This window comes from Leuciscus leuciscus (genome assembly GCF_965113295.1).
Source record: "Leuciscus leuciscus genome assembly, chromosome: 17".
In the NCBI taxonomy this organism is placed as follows: domain Eukaryota; kingdom Metazoa; phylum Chordata; class Actinopteri; order Cypriniformes; family Leuciscidae; genus Leuciscus; species Leuciscus leuciscus.
This window is the reverse complement of record NC_138741.1, coordinates 20,797,528-20,815,618: the sequence shown is the minus strand read 5'-3', so window position 1 is coordinate 20,815,618 and position 18,091 is coordinate 20,797,528. Positions and strand designations below refer to the sequence as shown.

General features: G+C 36.2%; 3 protein-coding genes across 4 annotated transcripts; 1 reads left to right on the top strand and 2 right to left on the bottom strand.

Annotated features, from left to right (window-relative positions):
* Positions 1-630: 630 nt before the first annotated feature.
* ecd (ecdysoneless homolog) lies at positions 631-8,359 on the bottom strand. 2 transcript variants are annotated; one of them, XM_082142733.1, is made up of 13 exons: positions 8,192-8,359; positions 7,833-8,063; positions 7,424-7,629; positions 6,600-6,778; positions 5,719-5,911; positions 4,868-4,996; positions 4,541-4,666; positions 4,323-4,408; positions 3,399-3,505; positions 3,020-3,230; positions 2,859-2,926; positions 1,238-1,452; positions 631-1,154 (listed from the first exon to the last, which is right to left on the bottom strand). In XM_082142733.1, exons 2-13 carry the CDS (start codon positions 8,041-8,043, stop codon positions 948-950), a joined length of 1,938 nt encoding a protein of 645 aa, XP_081998859.1. In that variant the 5' UTR covers positions 8,044-8,063; positions 8,192-8,359; the 3' UTR covers positions 631-947. The 2 variants fall into 2 exon arrangements, with proteins under 2 accessions (XP_081998859.1, XP_081998860.1); XM_082142734.1 differs by having other exon boundaries at positions 7,833-8,359.
* A 2,058-nt stretch (positions 8,360-10,417) lies between these two features.
* Positions 10,418-11,102, top strand: gnrh3 (gonadotropin-releasing hormone 3). The gene is made up of 3 exons (XM_082143976.1): positions 10,418-10,559; positions 10,722-10,796; positions 10,902-11,102. Exons 1-3 carry the CDS (start codon positions 10,422-10,424, stop codon positions 10,971-10,973), a joined length of 285 nt encoding a protein of 94 aa, XP_082000102.1. The 5' UTR covers positions 10,418-10,421; the 3' UTR covers positions 10,974-11,102.
* A 3,425-nt stretch (positions 11,103-14,527) lies between these two features.
* On the bottom strand, positions 14,528-18,064 carry LOC309479888 (methylated-DNA--protein-cysteine methyltransferase-like). The gene is made up of 5 exons (XM_082144175.1): positions 17,977-18,064; positions 17,580-17,734; positions 16,677-16,813; positions 15,075-15,214; positions 14,528-14,999 (listed from the first exon to the last, which is right to left on the bottom strand). Exons 2-5 carry the CDS (start codon positions 17,708-17,710, stop codon positions 14,853-14,855), a joined length of 555 nt encoding a protein of 184 aa, XP_082000301.1. The 5' UTR covers positions 17,711-17,734; positions 17,977-18,064; the 3' UTR covers positions 14,528-14,852.
* Positions 18,065-18,091: the final 27 nt, after the last annotated feature.

Sequence of the window (18,091 nt, the reverse complement as noted above, 5' to 3'; positions counted from 1 at the left end):
TCAATCAGTTTATAATATCTGAATATTTTATATTGAACTATTCTATTCATAATAAATTAGTTGCTTACTTTTAATTTGGTAGGATATTAGTAATACTAGTTATGTTTAAATGTGTTCCCCAGTACATTTTTGCCATGTCTGCTTATTATACTGTGTTTTTAAAGGACAAGTTCAGTATTTTACACTTAAAGCCCTGTTTTCAGATTGTTTCTGATGAAATAGAACGGTTAAGATTGAAATTTGGACACATGCTGCTGGCCCGAGAATTTTTGGTTTCTGTGGTAGCAGTTGACTGCTGCGCCTTTTCCCCCGAAAATATTACGTTAACAACCACCCTTTAGAAAACATAGTTCCTTTGTGGATCCTCTTGATCCGTTTTCTCCATGTTTCTTTGACAAATCTGTGTCTCAGTCTCACGGACGCTGCACGTGAGTTAACCATGGCCACTTATTTACATGTTGCGGCACGGAATAAAAAAAAAGTGTTACTGTTGACATTTTCTACCGCGGTAACGATATATACCGTCATACCGCCCCAGCCCTAGCTGTAGCTGATCTTTTCTGTTGTAGAGCATAACAATAGTTTTTATTAATCTCCAACAAAATGACACTAATTGTAATTGGAAACCTCTCAGAAAATATTATCTTTATTCAAAAAGTGGGAGTAAAATACATTTTAATTATGAACAACATGATAAACAACTCGGATTTTGTGAAGGAAGAAATTCCCAGTCAATTTTAATGGAAGTGCTCTGTTTTGAAGAAAATATCAATGTTTGGAGGTAATTATTCACAATTCAGTACTAGGTGTGAAAAACACCTCCATAAATTCAAATATAGTCAGCTGATAGAGCAACAGCTGAAGTTTACTAGGTGAAGGAACGCTGAGTGCACGATAAGTGTGTGATAAGTCTCTGTGAGTTGATTTTTCTATTTCAGTTTGGCTTATCAGGGCTGATCTGCATCAGGTGGGATGTGGATGCCTAGACTCTGCAATAGATTAGAGGCAGGCCCAGCAAGGCCCGCCTGAGAAGTGAGAGATTCAAGTAAATTTGTAACCAGGTTGAGATCCACATCAAGCGGCTGGATTTCTTCCTCAAGCTCTGAGCCCGAGGTGGCTGATGAGCTTTTAAATGCATCTGCTTTATTACTGGCCTACAAGGAAGCAGAAAATAAAATTAATCAAAAGCTTTTACAAAGTTATGGGCACAAGATAAACAACATCCGTGGATACTTACTCTGTTATTCTGTGTAAAGCTTTGGCCAATATTTGTGCTTTGCAGTTCCTGGTCCATTTCATCCATGTACTTCTTCAGATTCTCCAGCTCCTCTGAACCTGCCTGCTCCTGAAAGCCACCATTCTGCACTTCTTCATTCTCATCCACATCATTGTCGTCCTCGTCGTCGTCATCATCATCAAAGTCGTCAGAGTCTAACTCATCATCCTTAGTTCCTGTAAAACAGGGAGTGCTAATTATTAGTGATTTTCTGTAGTATAGATAATTCAGGCATAAAAGTTTAAATAAATGACAGATTTAAGTCAAGAAAAAATTAACAGGCTTTATGGAAACCAATTTAAAATATAATAAAAGATATAAAGATTAGTGGTTGATTGATATTGACCGATATTTTTGATGGCCGATATAATACACATATACATATACACACACACACACACACACACACACACACACACACACACACATATACATATACACACACACACACATATACATATATATATATATATATATATATATATATATGATATCAGACTATTTAGTTTAAAGATAGTAAAAACACATGCTGTAATTAAATTAAAACAAATTGTATAATATTTTATAAATTAGAAATACACTAGTGCAGTGCCCATGCAACATTTTTGTGTGTGTTTTTAGTAATTGTTGTGTTTGAGTGCTCATTGTTACAATTACACAGCAAAAGTTCAGTGACATTTTTATTTGTGCATGGTAGAGAGCAAATACTGATAATGACATAATGACATACAATAAATATGGAAAATGTAACTACATGGTTGTCAAAAGATTAGATTAACATTAGTTTCAACTTTGTTGTCATTGTGCAGATTATAATTATAGAGACAATGAAAGGCAGTTAGCGTATAACCAGAAGTGCAAAAATGCAGAAAAGTGCAATGTTAACAGTATAGACAGGTGGTGCAGTATAAACAGTATATGACATATAGTGCGGTGTAGACAGTAGTATACAGTTAATGAAGTGGAATGGTGTACAGTAAGGATATGGGGATTTGCCATCACGATCGGTAAGAGGAGAGTTAACCTCATTTAAGCCTGCATAGCCGACATGAGCTATCCTGTTGAATAGGCAGGGCAACTATTTAACCTAGCATATTCAACATCACATAGTTACAGGCTAACTTCAGCGCGCATGACACAGTAATAACTTTGCATTAGCATTGAGTCCAGGCTATGCTTGAGCAAACAGTTTGTGAATAGGCTACTATAAATGATAGCCGTGAAAGAGACTGTGAACCCATTGAATAGGATAGGTTTAGTTGGTGAGTAGCATAGGCTACTATTACACAGTAGCGATAACGTTAAGCGCACCAGAATAAAATATAATATTCAGAAGTAAACAACGTAGATGACTTACAGATTCAGTTAATATCCACAAATGTGACAAAAGTGGCCAAATAGAAATACGTGCTGTCACGATAAAAGTCCTGGTCCAGACATACTGGACAAACAGAAAAACGTATCGATAATTGAAAAAATGACATGATTATATCCAAAATATATATATAGGCGATATATCGGTCGACCACTAAAAGATTTTAGAGCACTAGGATTCATTAATATCACAGAAAGTCAAACTCACCTAGCAATCTATCAAGAGCACTGGTTACTGCATCTGGATCAAAACTAAAGGGCTCAACCAAGCAAGACCTGAAACACAATTTCAGGAAAAGAAAGTCAAATTATCATGGCGCTATAATAATAACTGAAGTATTGACAATTATTCAGATGGAGTATCTTTACCTGGGTATTTCAGCACCTTCATGAGAAGACATGGCATTAATGAAGTTCTTCATGCCTTGCGTTACAGCTATCAGACTGTAGCCAGCTTCTTCCTCCTGCACCTCCTCATGAGGCTGTGCTGTCTTACGAGTGCCATCACTCACCCTTCGACTTCCTTTCTCCTCAAGCAGCCTCTCCAGCTCCTGAGGTGAGATGTCCAACCACGCATCACCTACAGGGGGAGATTGAGAGGACAATACTTGATTAAGAAAAGACTCGATTAAGAAAGGCTCAATTCACAGGCTAGATTCACTTTCAGCATAAGCAGAGAAAAGACTCGATATGCGCAGGCCAAAGAGAAAACAATCCTCTTTTAAATAGGAGAAAAACTGGTACATACTGTCCTCTGGTGGTAGATGTGCCTCTTGGTTTTTGAGGTCTTCCAAACTGAAGGAGGAGCCCTCCAAAACTTTCAACACCTCATCGCCAGGATTATGAATATCAGGGCTTGAGAAAGATTAAAATGATATATACCAATATTATTTAAAAGTTTGGACTCAGTAAGATTTTCTAATGTTCACCAAGGATACATTTATTTAATCAAAATACAGTGAAAAATAAATAAATAATAATTTATTGCGACTCATATTATATTATTATAACTTATATTAAATGGCAAAAATGTTGAAGATTATTTGATGAATAGAAAGTTCAAAAGAATTTTATAACAATGCAGAAGTCTTTATTGCCAATTTTGATCAATTTAATGTATTATTTCTGTTAAAGGATAAAACAAAATGTACTAGTATTTTCATCCAAAAAAAAAAAAAAAAAGGTGTAAAGTCAGTTATTTATATATTTTTCTGTAGTGTATCAGTAGGAAATATCAGTTAACATTTCCAAACATTTCTTTTGCCATTAAGTGTAGAAAACCAGTGAGATTTTTGTATGCACAAGGAGTCTGACTCAGCTGGTATGGTCTGATCTCACCATCATCGAGTCTGTCTGTGATTACATGAAGAAACAGAAAAAACTGAGACAGACTAAATCCAGAAGAACTGTGGCAACGTCTCCAAGACCTGCAAAGCTACGTGAAAAACTATGTGCAAGTGTACCTAAGGGTGGTCACACCAAACATTGATTTGATATATTTAATAAAAGTTCATTGATAAATAAAATTATTTAAAAATAACAACAAAAATCTCACTGGATTATTACAATTAATGGCAAAAGGAATGCTTGGAAATGTAAACTACTTTGCCACACATAGAAAGTAAAATTAACTCTGTGACAGTAAACTATAAATAAAAAAAGCCACTCTCACCGATGAGTGCTGGTTACCGACTGCCTGAAGAAACTTTCTGCTGATGTCAATAAGTCTTTGTATCGAGCAGATCCTTCTAGTTCACTCTGGGTTCACAAAAATAGTCAAACACATAAGCAAAATCTATATCCACACACATAGATAAAATGTATCTCTCAGGGAACGGAATCTTTGCATCATCTGCTTCAAGTATTTTCAACACAGAAACTCTTTCCTACCTTAAAGTATCCATTCTTTTTAAGGCTATCTAAAAAGCCTCTCCATAATGGGTTACTGCTGACTGAAGTCTCTTGCTCTGATGAAGACTGTCCACTTTTGGAGCACATGATTTCAAAGCCATGGGCCTTAGGCATGAACAGAAGGTAGAATACATTAGCACCATGTACTCTAGTTACAAAATGTATTACATGACAAATTGTATTTCTGAGCATATGAAAAATTAATTCCAATGGCACAATTTTTTGAGAAAAACACAATCTCTATGAAATGAGATCTGCATTTTAATAGTCAGCTTTCTCTGTACACGACTCATGCCATGCACTCACCAGTTTCATTCCCAGCTCGTGAGCTCTGTACTGGGGATGAGAGCGGGCGGGAAGCGTGAAACCACTCCGCCGATCTGGAACAAAACTCTGTTGTTGCAGCTGTGCGTACAAGCATCGAGTAAACTTCACCTACAGGAAAGGGGGAAAGGAACAGGTTTGTAGTAACTGGCGGAGTTCTCAATAAATATAACCGTTTACAATTTTGGAGTTAAGAAGTAATTTATTCCTGTGATGCAAAGCTGAATTTTCAGCATCATTACTCCAGTCTTCAGTGTCACATGATCCTTCAGAAATCATTCTAGTATGCTGATTTGGTGCTAAAGAAACATTTCTTCTCATTGTCAATGTTGAAAACAGTTGTGCTGCTTAACTTTTGTGGAAGCTGTGACATTTTATTTCAAGATTTTTTGATGAATACACAGTTCAAAAGAACATAATAAATATAGGGGTGGTGGCGCAATGGATAAGACACATGCCTTTGGCGTGAGAGACCCAGGTTCGAATCCACTGTGAGACACCAATGTGTCCCTGAGCAAGACACTTAACCCCTAGTTGCTCCAGAGGCGTGCGACCTCTGACATATATAGCAATTGTAAGTCGCTTTGGATAAAAGCGTCAGCTAAATGAATAAATGTAAATGTAATAATTAAATGCTCATAAATAAATATATAAATTGTATTCATTTATTAAAAAAATTTTTTTACATATCCTTGCTGAATGTATGTATTAATTCATTTTTTATCTATTTTTTAATTCGGACCCCACCGGTAGAGTGTATGTGACAGAATTCAGCAAGTACTTTCCCACATAAAGATAAATTCAGAACAAGAACAATTTTGACTGCTTCTTACTGATGTCATAACTCTGGTGTCAGGAGGAAAGGTGCGGAAAGTTCGGCAGGCCTGGAGGTCAACAGGGTCACGCAAATAGAAAGCAGACACAGCCGGGGCTATAAGGTCAGGCCTCCTAGACAACACCACAGCGATGCCCCCAGGCACGTAACAGTGGGCGTGGTGGAAATTCTGCTGGATTTTATCTGGATACCTGCACACATACACAAACAATTGAGTTTGTAAAAATGAGAAACAGAAACAACTGAATTGCTTATTTGAAAGTGCCCCTATCATGCTATTTTAAAGGTCTCCAATAATAGGTTTACATGCATCCAACACAAAAAATGTCATAACGTACATTGCAGCACCACCTCTTTTCTCACAGTATCTGAAACGGTGTGTATCAGAAATGTAACGTTCATTACCATATTAGAATTTTAGCTCCGGAGGCCTCCACCACACTTGTATACACAGTGATACGAACAGTAACAATGGAGTCGGTTTTACCGTATCAATCCGACACGAGTCCTCATCCTTTGGAAGTGCATGCATGATGCAAAGTGGATTTGCTTTCCCAAGCAGAAAACAGTGTTTGAGGGCGGATTAAAGTCGACATTGCTCAGGGGCAACCAATGAAGACCATATACTGGCATTATGCAAATGTTACAAACCTACACAAGTTTGTGCAGGAAGTGAGGCTGAAATTACTGACGGCTTGTTTCAGGCAGTTCTGAATCGGTTCTGTCTTTTGGGAGACAATTACTCCATTTATCGTGCACTTTGATCTCTGAAACTTTGCAGTCCTTTAACATTCACAAACAGCTATATTACACAATACATGAAAGGTAATATCTGAAAGAGCATAATAGGGGCATTTTAAACAATGACATCACTCTCACCCATCCAGCCTCCTGGCCAGAGCGGAGCGTATGGGCTGTTTGGCTAAACATCTCTCAGTGTGTGAGTACAGCACCTCTAGAGCCTGACCCACAGCAGGCACTGAGTCTCTAGGCCAGCCAACCTCTCCAGAACGTGTACGGTTGGGTAATATGTGCAGCTCTCCCTGGTACAGGAACACCTGAGAAACACACTTACAAACATTACAAGTCATAAGCCAAGGGGAACAGACTATATATGCACTATATACGCAACGATAACAAGAACAGCCTTACTTCTAAAAGAGAGCGAGAGATTTGTATTTTAAAAAATTCCTGCAAATGATGATAACCATCCATCACTGATTAATACAAACTGTGGTGACAGTGCTGGGATCAAATGTTACTACAATGGTCCTAAATGTGTAAGAGCCACAAGTTACTTATTTCTTTAAATAGATGTGGAATTAATAATTGTGAATAAAGTGTATCATAATAATTCTGAAAACCTGAAAATTAAGCTCCATTAATATTGCTTAATGATGGTGACGTCATTTACTGCAATTACCGTTTAACGAAATGTAGGATTAGGTCGTTTTTTTGACAGTGTCATATTTTTGTCTGCCGTTAATAAACAAGTTACTGCAATATTGGATGTTATTCGAGTTCAACTCATCCTCATATATAACAGCGGTCCACAGGAATGCAACAAATCGTACAGATTGCTGCATCAAAATGATTCTCATATTGATGCACATCAGTGGCATTTGCATGTACTTCAAAGAATACCATGGTTCAAAAATCATGATAATATCATGGTACTAGTATTTACAATTTACAATACAAACCCTGTTTTCACTGCTGTCAGGGTCCAGCCACTTCGGCAGGTGTTCAGCGGCTTCAATTAGAATAAACTGTCCATCATTATCATAGACAACAACAGCTACATCACTAAAGGTGCGCGTGATCTCTTTTAGCAGGTAAACGATGAACCATTCATCCTCCACATTATCACCAAACTCAGTAACACCACCCAGGTGTGCGGGCACATCACCTATGGAGTGAAAATGAAAAAAATAGATGTGAACTGTTTATAAAGGCCTTTTTGCAAACGCATGATAAAATAAGCAATTCTGTGGAGCGTATACATTCGTGACTACCACAAAAAGAATGGCAGATATTATACTCTTTCACACACACACACACACACACACACACACACACACACACACACACATGTGTGTGTATTACTCTTACCTTTCTCAGGGTGATATCTTATATTGAAGGGCTGATGTTGCCAGATGTACGGCACCAGAAGAGGGGCAATCTCAGCGAGGATGTTCTGCTGGATCTGTTTAAGGGATTTCTCATTGGCTTCTGCGTTTGATGGGTCAGGGTGAGCCAGAAACAGCTGATACTGGACCGCGTCTTCGGGAATGGCAGGTCTTCTCAAAACATCCATGTCCATATTTCATTATACCCTAAAAGCTGAGAGGAGCAGCACAGATCACGTCACTGATTTGGTTCAAGGTTAATGTAACGTGCAGACGCCATATATTATTAAGGTTTCAGCCGCATACGATTTTTGTTCATGTAGATACAAGTCTGGAAGTTACCTGTGAGAGTTTATTAGTTATTCTTCTTCTTGTTGTTTTACGGCAGATCAATTATACTATAGCTTGATAAATAAACTGCCGAGAATGAAGCATGTGGACATCTTGACTTGTTTTGAGTCTGAGCTCGCGGGATTTTCCTTTAACGCCCCGGAAGTGTCGTAGTTTAGGATACAGGTCCTCAGTTCAAAATAAAGGTTCTTTGAAACCGTTTGAGGTTAACCAGGGGTTAACACAAAATATGAATGTGTAATAAATAAATGTGGTTATATTTTACATTTAGTTTATTTATTTATTCCTCTTATTTTAGTAATTAAAAAAAAGAAAAACTAAAATAACTAAAATACAATTTAGCAAAATCCCTCTCTAGGGTTAAAACTTTATAGTTTTAACAGATAAATGCTATATTAAATTATTAAGTAGTTATAATAGTTCTATTCAGCAAGGATGCATTATATTGAACAAAAGTCACAGTGAAACATTTATAATGTTACTAAATATTTTTATTACAAATAAATGATGCACTTTTGAACTTTCTGTTCATCAAAGAATCCTGAAAAGATTTTTTTTCTTGAGCAGAAAATCATCATATTACAATGATTTCTGACGAATCATGTGACACTGAAGACTGAAATTTTCACAATTTCACAATATTACTGTTTTTAGTGTATTTTTATCATATAAGTGCAGCCTTAAAAAAACATAATAAAAAAACTCTAACTCAAACTGAACCCAAATCTTTTAATGATAGTGTATACAAATAAAATTGAATTAATTGGTTGGTTGGTTGGTTATATCAAACACAAGGGAAGGTTTGTGAGCAAACAGTTACCAAATGTAACAGCTAGTTAGTTAGTTAGTTAGTTAGTTAGTTAGTAATTTATAGGTGTAGCCTATTTAAAAACAATCCCAAGCAAATGCTTGATGATTCAGTCCTTGTCTCTGACAGAGCCATACCTCTTTTGGCCTTTATGTCTCATCTTGTCCCCTGTGTGTTGATCTGGCCATCAGAGTGTCTCTTTGGACCATTTAAACACATTATTTAATAAATCTTACACTTTAAGCAGGTCCATTAGCTAGGTCCCCTTGACAGCTCTTTATCAATTTTGGAAATCTAGCCCCAAGTGTACATTAGAGTGTGCATTAGAGAGAAACCTGCACCTGCCCTGTGGTCGCAAGACTCCCAATGACGAAAGAGCATTGCAACTCATTTTAAGAGGACTGTATAAAGGAGACCAAGAACAACACACTTCATCCTAAACAAAGACAGCAGGTAAGACTTTAAAATTCTGTATCACTGTAAAAAAAATTGTTTCATGATTTATCACAACATTTATCTTTTGTCAAATTAATGTGGTTCAGATAACATAATATTTTGAATTTTTATTTATTAATCTCCTTCATTGTATTAACTTACATTTTTTATTTCAATGAACTCAAAATTGTATGGCAACCAGGTAACTTTTTTAAGTTAAACCAACAACATTTTTTTTACTGTGTAGTGTTTTCTGAATATCTTTAGATTTAAACTTAAGATTTAAGTAACTCATAAAGAAATGACAGATTGGAACCTGTTTATATTTGAAGTTACAGCAACTTGTATTTAATTGCTGTATCTTTGTACCCACTGCTTTCACCTCTTAAATAGACTTGAATTTCATTTATGGATATTTATATTGTTTAGAGAAAACAGGCCATAGTATTTCTGTGCCTGTTTTGAATGGTTATGTTGAGCTGTTGCGTAAATTGTTAGAAACTGGGGTTGAATGTCATTACGTTGTATTTTGACAGTACATTTTTCGCCTCAGACTCAAAAAGTTTGGGCTGTACTCATATCAATACAGATATTGATATATCAATATTTTTATGTTAAAACAGCTCCTACAGCTGAATTTAAATTAAACAGCACTTTTAATCTTCTGTAATTCTTCCATGTTACTTGTTTTTATTTTTACTTTTACTTTCTTGTACAACACTTTGGCCAACCCAGGTTGATTTTAAAATGTGCTTTATAAATAAAATTTGATTTGAGTTGATAAATATTAGTATACTATAATAATAAAAAAAATTCCAATAGATTTATAATAATTGGATAATATTGCTTTTTTTTTTATTGTAAGATTTTTTTTATTTATTTTTTTTGGCTTTCAACAACTAAACAATTTTCATATATTTTATAAGTTTACATGAGAGTATGATTTTGCCTATTAAATGTCTTTGTTTCAGTTTTAGCATGGAGTGGAAAGGAAGGGTGCTGGTCCAGTTGTTAATGCTAGTGTGTGTGTTGGAGGTTAGTCTTTGCCAGCACTGGTCATACGGTTGGCTTCCTGGCGGAAAGAGAAGTGTTGGTGAAGTGGAGGCAACATTCAGGGTGAGATTATCCTCTTGTCCTCTTCTGTCTGCTGTCATTTTGAAAACTTGGTCTTTTTTTATTAAGTATGGGAGACCGGGAGTAACACGGGGTGGGCATCAAAAACTAAGAATATTAAAAGTATTGAGATGTGTGACTAGAGTAAAAATCTGTCTCTGTCAGATGATGGATGCTGGTGACACATTGCTGTCTATTCCTGCGGACACTCCAATGGAGCAGCTTTCACCTATACACATTGTAAGAGCATGACTGTTCCTCTTTCTTATTGGAAAACATCAGCAGCTTCATTTCCCAGTGTGAAACTGTATTTGATCAGTGATGTACTGTCTATTGTGATTACAGATGAATGAGGTGGACGCTGAAGGTTTGCCTCTGAAAGAACAGAGATTTCCCAACAGACGAGGAAGAATGTAAAAGCATAAAAGATGAAGATGAACCCTTGGAGCCAATGATAATAAAATGTTGTGTTATTCCATGAGAACTACATGTTTTATTAAGTCCTGATGAAATATCCTCCTCATGGTTTTAATAAAAAGCATACTGCACTAGAGGTGCATATTTGTTCAAAATCTGCTCATTTATTATTAGACATTAGGCTAAATGTGTTGAGAGCTGAAGCAAGATCAGCTCTAATTATTCAAACAACCAAATGCCTTTTTTCCCTCAAAATACAGACAAACATTTAGGCATCTAGGCTTTACATCCCAACTGTGCTTCCATGTCGTGGCGCTCTTGTATCCATGTTTACACAGTGATTTGATGAAAGATTTGTGACATTTATAATTTGTGTACTCTGGAGATTAGTCATTTATGATGGTATTTACTATAGCCAATTAAATTGTGTTGTGGCCAATAGCCTACATATATCATAAATGTCTAGGGGAGACCTGGGAGTGTTGTACAGCTTTGCATTCATGCTAACTTCAAAACTACATGCTAAAACTTTAGCTAAATGATGCCTGTTACGACAAAATCACGTGAGCTTTTGTGTTGCGCAATGACCGTATAGGCCTAAATATGTTTCCAGTATAGTTTATGCGCATGTCTTTTTATCAGATAAAAACATTATCCACCAAATGAGCGCATTCGAGTTTTTGTGCACATTTTTAGAAACAATGCGCATCTCGGCAAATGTAGATTGTGTGGATCTTATTTCAGCAAACCTCTCTTTTGTTACATCAATCCCCCGATAGTGTTACAACTCACGTCAGTGGTAGGGTAACAACAACGGGAACTCTGTGTTTGACATTAACGCACAAAATCTGCGATTGTCCAAGTGGGTTATATTTGTAGCAGACAAATGTATCTACCATATATCAAATTTTGAGAGATATAGCATCCCCGCGGTCTCCCCACATAGATGATCAGTTATCTTGTTGAATTTGTTAACGGCTGTGGACACCTGATCGATAATATGATTACAACTGCATTTATATCAAATTGGTGGTTTGAATCATCCGTTTAAAACTACGAAAACTGAATCAAGTATAATGTGAGAATTCTGAGAAACAAACACAACATGCAGTCAGTCTGTTTAACTGACTTCAGCATCAAGTTTAACTTTCAGTAAAGCAATTACCATGCTCAATAAAAGTGTCAACAATCTTTGACTCAGCTATAGGCGGTAAATAAACATATAGCCTACCTTTTAGCGATTGAACATGTAGTTCTTCTCCAAAAGGTCTTCTAAATTTGGATTCTGATTGAGTCAGCTTGACACCTTTGATAGCCTATAGATGACTTTGATCCACATAGTTCATAAAATGAAGGAAATTCATATGTGAGTCAGAGGTGAATGTGTGAGGTGAGATATGGCATTGCCTCTAAACTGCACAATAGTGTGAGTCTGACATATTAATCAAATTTAAGTGCAATACATTATCACCTGAGAGCGTAAAGAGCAATGAAGTACCTACACAGCATGATACGTTCACATTTGACAGAAACAAACAGAAAATCTGAGAATCTCTGAGAATCAGATGTCAAAGATGAGGGTTAGTTGAGGTGGGGCAAAAAGCTGCTCATAAAGATTTTAAAAAAATAAAATAAAGTCTGAAGCATTTCTTTAAGTAACCCATGGAATGATGTGTCCTGACACATTAAATGCTTTGAAGATTAAAACACCAGCATGGGACTAATGCAGCACAGGGATCATATTGTAAATCACCATCATTCTGTCAATCAAAAGAGAATCTTTAGACTTTAATCAGAGTTTATTCTCATTCTGAACCATTAATCCAGTTTGATCACGTCTTACCCTGACAAATGACTTACAGTAGACTAATTACACGGATACTCCCCTAGATGGTTTCCCTTGTTCAAGTGTATCGTGGTAATATAATGTTAAATCTAAATGTAAAATCTTATACCTTACATGGATTTAACAGTTTTAACTAATTTGTTAGTATGTGCGCTTATCCTCAGCAGATTAGCTTTACATCTGTGCTGTCATGGCTTTTAAAAAAAGTATCACCCAACATCCTTCTTTTTTACACAAGTTTCATGCAGTTTATGGGATCCGTATCCCATAAGTTTGGTCTAAAAAAAGGGTAAACATTTTTCTGCAATTAACAGTTTAAAAACAAAGAAAGACAGACTTTATGTTTTGTTTTTCATTTAAACTACAGCTATTAATCCTCAAATTTAGTGTCCTGTTACAATATTTTATAGCATTAAAGGAACAAATTCAATATAAATATAAATGACATATAAACACGTTACCCAACCTTTTAAAAAATATTATTTCATGCATTTTCATGTTTATTGTACAAAATTACACATTACTCAGGGTTTTAACAACAAAAACAAAACAGTTCTGGTAACAAAAAAAATACACATAGTATAAAAAAAAAGTATACTATGAATAGAAAATAAAACAGCGCATTTTTTTCTGATCATGTACTGAAAAGAGTTTCAGACTCCTCATGGAAAATGTCACGGGAAATGAATACTGATATAGATTAAGACACACCTCTCACACAGAGTTTACAGAGTTACGATAACAGCTCCCACACTTCACTGAATGATTTGAAATTACAGGGAGGGTTTGTGTTCACTGAGCACGATCCAACTGTTTTTCTGTCAGGAGGTGGCATGATGCCGTATGTGAAGACTTAGTGAGAGATCAGCACAGCCTGAGGCAGAGGATGCAGCTCATGTCACATATGATCAAACACAATATAATGTAGTAGCACACTACTGACTGTGGATATCTCACCAGGGACGCCCTCCTTTCATCCTCCCATTAAAGAGATCACAACTGTGTGTTTGACATCCAGAGGAACTAAGACCTCTTTTGAAATACGTGACTATTTGACCCTCGGCCATATGCAGTATGCATTTGAAAAGTTGTGGAATGAAATTAAATGCTTTATGTAAAAAAATAAAAACACTCAGATGTTGGTAGGGGAAATCTTTGATATTTGTGCTTGAGAAAATTAATTATTTTTCATTATGACACTTTATGGAGGAACACAAAATAAAACTCGCCACTGATAATAAAAAAAATACACATTTGCTGGTATATTTATCAGTTTGACAAAATAGATTTTGCCATCACAGGAATAAATTACATTTTAAAATATATTCAAATAAACTGTTATTTTGAGCTCTAACAATATTTCATAATATTACTGTAGTTTTTTATCAAATAAATGCAGTTTTGGTGACCATAAGATACTTTTTTCAAAAACATAAAAAAATATTAATTTAATATTTCACGCTTTTGACCGAAAAAAACATTAAAAAATATTAATTTAATATTTCACGCTTTTGACCGGTAGTGTGTAGATAATTTATCCACCATTAATAAACATCTAATTTGCTTTATAGAGCTGTTTATTTGCTTAAAAATTTTTTTTTTTATATATATAAGACTCTAATTAGCATACCTTATATAAGCATAATTTGCTGCAAAAAATATCACTTTTGAATTTCAGGAATAAAAGTTTACAAAATATGCAACAATAAAAAAAGAAATGACAATTTATTTAAAATAATTTTCTGTAATCCTTTGGATTAAACATCTTGTTTATAAAATGATTTTTCAAATCACATTTAACAATGTCAATGAAACACTGACAACCATAACACCACCTGCTCTCAAAAACACAATTCCAAATAGATTCCTCTAAAACTATAGACAATAAATGCATTATAACAAAGAGTTTGTTCTCTCAATTGGAATATAATTTCTCCAAACAATCAAAAATCTGTCATAATGTTTTTCAAACTCAGATTTCATAAAAAAAAAGAAAAGAAGCAGCATGAAGATTTTGGGGTCCATCCGATGGATTATTCACTCTTTGAAGCATTGAGCTCCAATGCTTTTTTCTCATGAGTGAGCAACCAAACTTTAATATCATCTCCCTTTCCTCCCATGTATGATCCACTGTCCCCTGAACTGCGCAGCACCCGGTGGCACGGCACTATCAGTGGAATCTGAGAGAACAACAGAGTTTGTGCATCAGATGAGATAAATCAATCTGTTATGATGATCATTCCAACAAAACTCACAGGGTTTTTCTTCATGGCTGAGCCCACGGCTCGCACAGCATTTGGATTCCCAATCATTTCAGCAAGCTGCTTGTACGAGACTGTTTTCCCAAGCCCCACTTCCTTCAACAGAGTCCACAGCACATGCGCTTTAAAAGAATCTTATAAAGAGAGACAAGGAGAAAAGCAGTGAAAAACAGTGGCAGTGTTTCTCAAAAGCATCGTGAGCCAAGTTGATAATAGAGATGATGGTTCTACGATCTACTTAGGCTTAAGATGTTTTTGAGAAACGCAGCACTGGTTATTACTTTAAGGTCTGGTTTCACAGACAGGGCTTAGATTAAGCCAGGATTAGACCTTCAATTAGGACATTTAAATAGCTTTTATAAACGTGCCAAAAAAAACAAAAAAACATTACTGGTGCATCTTGAGAAAAAACAATGGCACTGACATATTTTAAAGGGGTCATTTAATGGTACATGCACTTTTACAAGTTGATTGTACTGAAATGTGTGTTGGCAGTGCCTGTACACAACCATCATAAAATGATAAAAATCCATCCATTGTTTTTTTTTATCTTCTTATATGTTTTCCCCATCTCAAATCAAGCTGTTCGATTTTGTGACGTCACAAAATCGACGCCCCTCCCACGATTGTTGATTGACAGCAGCGTTTCAACACAGACCCGCCCTCGCTCGTGAGCGAGCTGTCAATCATAGTCCGCGCGTCATTGTTGATACGCTTGAGCACTGTCTATGAGCCGAATGGCGTCTAAGCGATTGTGGTGTTCTGTTCTTGGGTGTAATAAGGAACACAGCAGTCATTTTGATGTTCCTAAATCCGAACCGCTGAAGACGCAGTGGCTGAGTTTTGTTTTCGAAGGGAATATTCCCCACGATCAACAGCAATTCTTTCATGTTTGTGCGAATCATTTCACACACCAGACTGCTTTACAAATGAGGGTCAGTATAAAGCTGGTTTTGCTAAGAAGCTGCTCCTGAAAAAAGAATCGGTACCAACTATTCGTGTTCCTGCTGCACCTCCAGAAGAAGAAGTGAGTGTAACATTTTATTAACCTTTATATTAATATTTATATTAATCTTTGCAAATCGCTTGCTGCACGCTTCACGATGAATGCGGCTAAGGTTTACACTCAGGGTACATTACGGCATGTTTTCTATGTACGACGTTCTCAATATAATTCATAATCCCACGTTTATAATGAAAAACGCGTTATGGTTATTGTGTTATGGTTATAACAAACGGTGTAGGCACAGAACAGAGGGGCGGGGTGAGCAAAGCTCATTATCATTTAAAGACACATGCACTTAAACGGCGTGCTGAAAACAGAGCTGTTTTTGACCAGGTAAAATTAGTGTTTTCTTACAATACTAATGAGAATTTTTTAATAAGTATATTACAAACTTTTAATTTAGACCCTAAATAATCATATTAGCTTGTACAAAAATGGCATTATTACTTTAAGATATGTCAGTGCAAGTTGCTTTCAGTTAAAACAGCTCAAACATGCATTTTAGTCTGGGACTAGGCTTAAGCCTTGTCTGTGAAACCAGGTATAAATGAGTCAGAGGTGAAGTGTGGTAATGTGCGTATGTGACTAACCGCTCTGCATTTGTGGATGGTGTATGGCAGGCAGAGGAAGAGTGCTGATGGACTCGGGTTTCATGAAGTAGCACTGAAGCCAGTCAACACAGCACTGTAACTCAGGGCTCATTTCTGACTGGCCAACGGGGCGTACACTACAACAGGATACACTTAAAGTCAGCATGAAACTGAAGTTGCTTCCCGATTGTGACGTATATATGAGTGAAACGGCATCTCGAACAAGGAAAAATGTAGGAGGGGACTTGATTTTGACCATCGAGAATTAATTGGGTCATTGGATCGTTGTGGTTTGCTATTGCTTTGATCTCATGCAAGTGACAGGTTGTCCCATCCTCACGCCAGTAAACGTCATTAGAGAAGAGATGTTATTGGCAAAAAGTGGGGGGTGAAAGTTATTTTGCGAGGGCACATGAATTTAAAAATAATAATAATGATGTGCACGAATAAATCATTTATATTAAATACTGCAAAATTCCATAAAAAATAAGAATTGTCAATTTTGACTTCACTTAAGCTTTCAGTGTTTATGTGAACATCTTTAACAATCAAAACCAAGGAATTTAATTCACAAACGACATCCCCTAGGTTATTATTATTATACCAGTTGTATAATACCATCAATTAACAGAACCTGTGGCATGCAATTAATCACCACAGAATGTTGACTCATACATTTATTTTTCAGTTTGTAAAAAAACTGCACTAATGGAATTTAAGAAGTCTATATGGCAAGGCATTCAGGAGGGTTTAAAACAGAAATGTACATCATCTTATAAATTGCTTAACTTGATTCAGAGTTTCGAATAGCTTCGTTGTTCCCATAACTGCACTTTAAGTGTGGTTTACATGTTGTTATTGGGTGCTGCTGACTCAATTTGTGTGCATGTTTGTGAGAGTTACCTCTCCTCCTTATCTGTTCCCAGTTTGATATTAATGGTGTGGACTCCCTTCTCACAGCCGCTCAGCAGGATCTCCCCCACTGGCGAGCAGAGAATCACATCACGCAGCACACAATGACCGCTGTCAGTCATCGCAAACTGCACCCAGCAAGCAATCTGTGGTCAAAACGCCGTCAAACACATGCAATATACTAAAGTCAAGTGTAACGCACACAGCCATGACAACCAGCTGTCACACACACAGTCTATGGTCACACATCATAATCCCGCACGTGCACACAAAATATCAACAGTTAGTTTCTTGCGCACATGTAAAATGTCACAGTTAAATATCACCGACAGTTAATGCAAGATGACATTATTTTATTGCAGTTGTGAGCAGTAAAATAATATATTACCTACTACACGATTACAACGACGACAGTTTTTTTTTTATGTCTTTGGAACATACATGACAGAAAAAATTCACTTCCTCCTTAGAAAATGTACTAAACAAAACAGGAGAACTGACCA

What these genes read in the sequence shown, in the direction of transcription:
- ecd (XM_082142734.1), bottom strand. Translation starts at nt 8,043, where the DNA reads ATGGACATGGATGTTTTGAGAAGACCTGCCATTCCCGAAGACGCGGTC. An exon ending in CTGACAGCAGTGAAAACAGG is followed by an intron (nt 6,779 to 7,423) that starts GTTTGTATTGTA and finishes TGTGTTTCTCAG; the next exon opens with GTGTTCCTGTACCAGGGAGA. An exon ending in TCGGTAACCAGCACTCATCG is followed by an intron (nt 3,506 to 4,322) that starts GTGAGAGTGGCT and finishes ATCTTTCTCAAG; the next exon opens with CCCTGATATTCATAATCCTG.
- gnrh3 (XM_082143976.1), top strand. Translation starts at nt 10,422, where the DNA reads ATGGAGTGGAAAGGAAGGGTGCTGGTCCAGTTGTTAATGCTAGTGTGT. An exon ending in AAGTGGAGGCAACATTCAGG is followed by an intron (nt 10,560 to 10,721) that starts GTGAGATTATCC and finishes TGTCTCTGTCAG; the next exon opens with ATGATGGATGCTGGTGACAC. An exon ending in AGCTTTCACCTATACACATT is followed by an intron (nt 10,797 to 10,901) that starts GTAAGAGCATGA and finishes TTGTGATTACAG; the next exon opens with ATGAATGAGGTGGACGCTGA.
- LOC309479888 (XM_082144175.1), bottom strand. Translation starts at nt 17,710, where the DNA reads ATGACTGACAGCGGTCATTGTGTGCTGCGTGATGTGATTCTCTGCTCG. An exon ending in GGAACAGATAAGGAGGAGAG is followed by an intron (nt 16,814 to 17,579) that starts GTAACTCTCACA and finishes ATCCTGTTGTAG; the next exon opens with TGTACGCCCCGTTGGCCAGT. An exon ending in CAGCCATGAAGAAAAACCCT is followed by an intron (nt 15,000 to 15,074) that starts GTGAGTTTTGTT and finishes TTGTTCTCTCAG; the next exon opens with ATTCCACTGATAGTGCCGTG.